Source organism: Callorhinus ursinus, unplaced genomic scaffold (assembly GCF_003265705.2).
Source record: "Callorhinus ursinus isolate GAN/ISIS: 27379988/994484 unplaced genomic scaffold, GSC_fseal_2.0 scaffold3836, whole genome shotgun sequence".
Lineage (NCBI taxonomy): Eukaryota > Metazoa > Chordata > Mammalia > Carnivora > Otariidae > Callorhinus > Callorhinus ursinus.
Window position 1 is genome coordinate 1 of NW_027400890.1, and position 2,359 is coordinate 2,359.

Here is a 2,359-nt window from a genome sequence, read left to right on the forward strand (position 1 = left end):
GAAAGAGGGAGGAGACTGCGGCGGCAGCAGCGGCTGGTGGGAGCCCGATGTGGCAGAGGGGCCGCCGCCGCCGACAGGGAGGCGGAGGGCCCGCGAAGCTCAGAGCTGGGGATACCGCCGCCATCCTCTTCGCCTACCCAGCCGCCCTGCTAGACTCGCTCCGCGCCTACGGATCCTCCCCTCCCAGCCTGCACGGTGCCAGGCAGCCGGGTGCCTGCTCGTCGCCTGCTGATCCTCCTTCGACACAGGCTCACCGCGGAGGCAGCAGCGAGGTGTCCGATTTGGGCACGTGAGGCCCGCGATCCGGGGCGGTGGACGCCAGGCAGGGCAAGGCCATTGGTGGGCTCCAGGATGGAGAAGGGGGATGGGGTGGACTCCTGCAGGAGATAAGGGGTGGGGGCGGGTGCCGGGTGAGGCTGGAGTAGGGGAGTGCGATGGGAAATAGGAAACGGGGTGGCGTTAGGAGCCAGGCAAGAAATTGAAGGTGAGCCTGGGGAAGCGAGGGCACTGGATGCCGGGAAAGCGATCCTGGGGAGACAAGGGGCGTATATAGGGCAGCAGGCTGAGGCGTCCAGGGCAGGACGACAGTGAGTGCGTGCGGGTCAAGGCGGTGAAGGGATGGGCGCTTTGCAGGGGTTGAGAGTGGGGGCCAGTGGCGGGTGATGGAGGCAGTGGGTTCTGAACAAGGAGGTAGCCCGCCCCCTCCTGCAGAGTTCCAAACCCCAGCCAGCACCACCGCCGCTGCCGCCCTTCCCCGCAGCCTAAAGGAACCGAGGAGGGAGAGCACTTGGCCGGCACGCAGCCAGGATTTCCAGCACAGCTGCCAGGCTCACATGGGGAAAATTTAGGTTCTGGCGCAGGGTACATAGACACGTCGCTGTTGGGAGAACTTCACCTTATGTCATATTGAATGTTTCTCTCTTATCTTCTCTTCTCCCCCTGCAGGCATGAAGACCCCCAACGCACAGGAGGCCGAAGGGCAACAAACCAGGGCAGCTGTGGGCCGGGCCACTGGGTCGGCAAACATGACGAAGAAAAAAGCCTCCCAAAAGAAGCAGAGGGGTAGACCTTCGTCCCAGTCCCGCAGGAACATCGTGGGCTGCAGAATTTCTCATGGATGGAAGGAAGGTGATGAGCCCATCACCCAGTGGAAAGGAACCGTTCTGGATCAGGTGCCTATAAATCCCTCTCTTTATCTGGTCAAATATGATGGAATTGACTGTGTCTATGGACTGGAACTTCACAGAGATGAAAGAGTTTTGTCTCTTAAAATTCTTTCCGACAGGGTGGCATCATCTCAAGTCAGTGATGCAAACCTTGCAAACACCATAATTGGTAAAGCTGTGGAACATATGTTTGAGGGTGAGCATGGTTCTAAGGATGAATGGAGGGGAATGGTCTTAGCCCAAGCACCTATCATGAAAGCCTGGTTTTATATTACCTATGAGAAAGATCCTGTCTTGTACATGTACCAGCTTCTAGATGATTATAAAGAAGGAGACCTCCGTATCATGCCAGAGTCCAGTGAGTCTCCTCCAGCAGAGAGGGAGCCAGGAGGAGTTGTAGATGGCCTGATAGGTAAACATGTGGAATATACCAAAGAAGATGGCTCCAAACGGATTGGCATGGTCATTCACCAAGTGGAAGCCAAACCCTCTGTGTATTTCATCAAGTTTGATGATGATTTCCATATCTATGTCTATGATTTGGTGAAAAAGTCCTAACTGTTAGGGTAAACTTTGCCACATTTGTGAAAACAAATGTATACTTTGTAGACATGCAAAATAATGTTGCTTTTCAGTGTATTGAAAGCTTAAGGGTCCCTGTTAATTCAACATCTCTGCCAGCGTAACTGTTGTTTTGTTCTGAAAAATACAAATTTATGTGGACATGACATGCTGTGTGTAAGGACTTTGTCATGTTGAAAAGATTGGGTGTGTTTGGTGGATGGGGCATGGAAGGAAGGGACAGCTGTAAATGCAGGCTGTGAATAAAGTTCAGCTAGTATCATAATCAGTCATCTAAAAATGGAATAGGACTTAGCTGGCCTGGTCTAGAGAGGGGGGAGGAGAAGGAACTAGAGATGGGCTGTGGGGGGAGGGAGAAGGGGAGGTGACTGCTTAGGAAGAGGGGGGGCAGGGCCAGAAATGGAGAGGCTCTCGGGGGGAGGGATGACCTAAGAGAGAGGCACCCAACTGGGAGGGGGTGGAGAATAACAGAGGGAGAGTGAGATCTTGGGACTTAGAGGAAAACAGACAGAATGCCTTGAGCAGAGAGGGACACAAAGAAGCTTAGAAGAGGTCCAGAGCAAGGCGGGAGAAAGAAGTTGGCAGGAATCTGGAGAGGGGCTAAAGGATAC

At 54.0% G+C, this 2,359-nt stretch overlaps 1 protein-coding gene across 4 annotated transcripts; it reads left to right on the forward strand.

Moving 5' to 3' along the window:
- Positions 1 to 171: 171 nt before the first annotated feature.
- Positions 172 to 1,894, forward strand: LOC112818987 (spindlin-2). 4 transcript variants are annotated; one of them, XM_025866052.2, is made up of 2 exons: positions 172 to 339; positions 946 to 1,894. In XM_025866052.2, exon 2 carries the CDS (start codon positions 948 to 950, stop codon positions 1,722 to 1,724), a length of 777 nt encoding a protein of 258 aa, XP_025721837.1. In that variant the 5' UTR covers positions 172 to 339; positions 946 to 947; the 3' UTR covers positions 1,725 to 1,894. The 4 variants fall into 4 exon arrangements, with proteins under 4 accessions (XP_025721837.1, XP_073746861.1, XP_025721838.1 ...); XM_073890760.1 differs by having other exon boundaries at positions 172 to 327; XM_025866053.2 differs by having other exon boundaries at positions 172 to 272.
- The last annotated feature ends 465 nt before the right edge of the window (positions 1,895 to 2,359 follow it).

Bases quoted from the DNA above. Each gene is read 5' to 3' on its own strand.
- LOC112818987 (XM_025866052.2), top strand. From the start codon at position 948: ATGAAGACCCCCAACGCACAGGAGGCCGAAGGGCAACAAACCAGGGCA.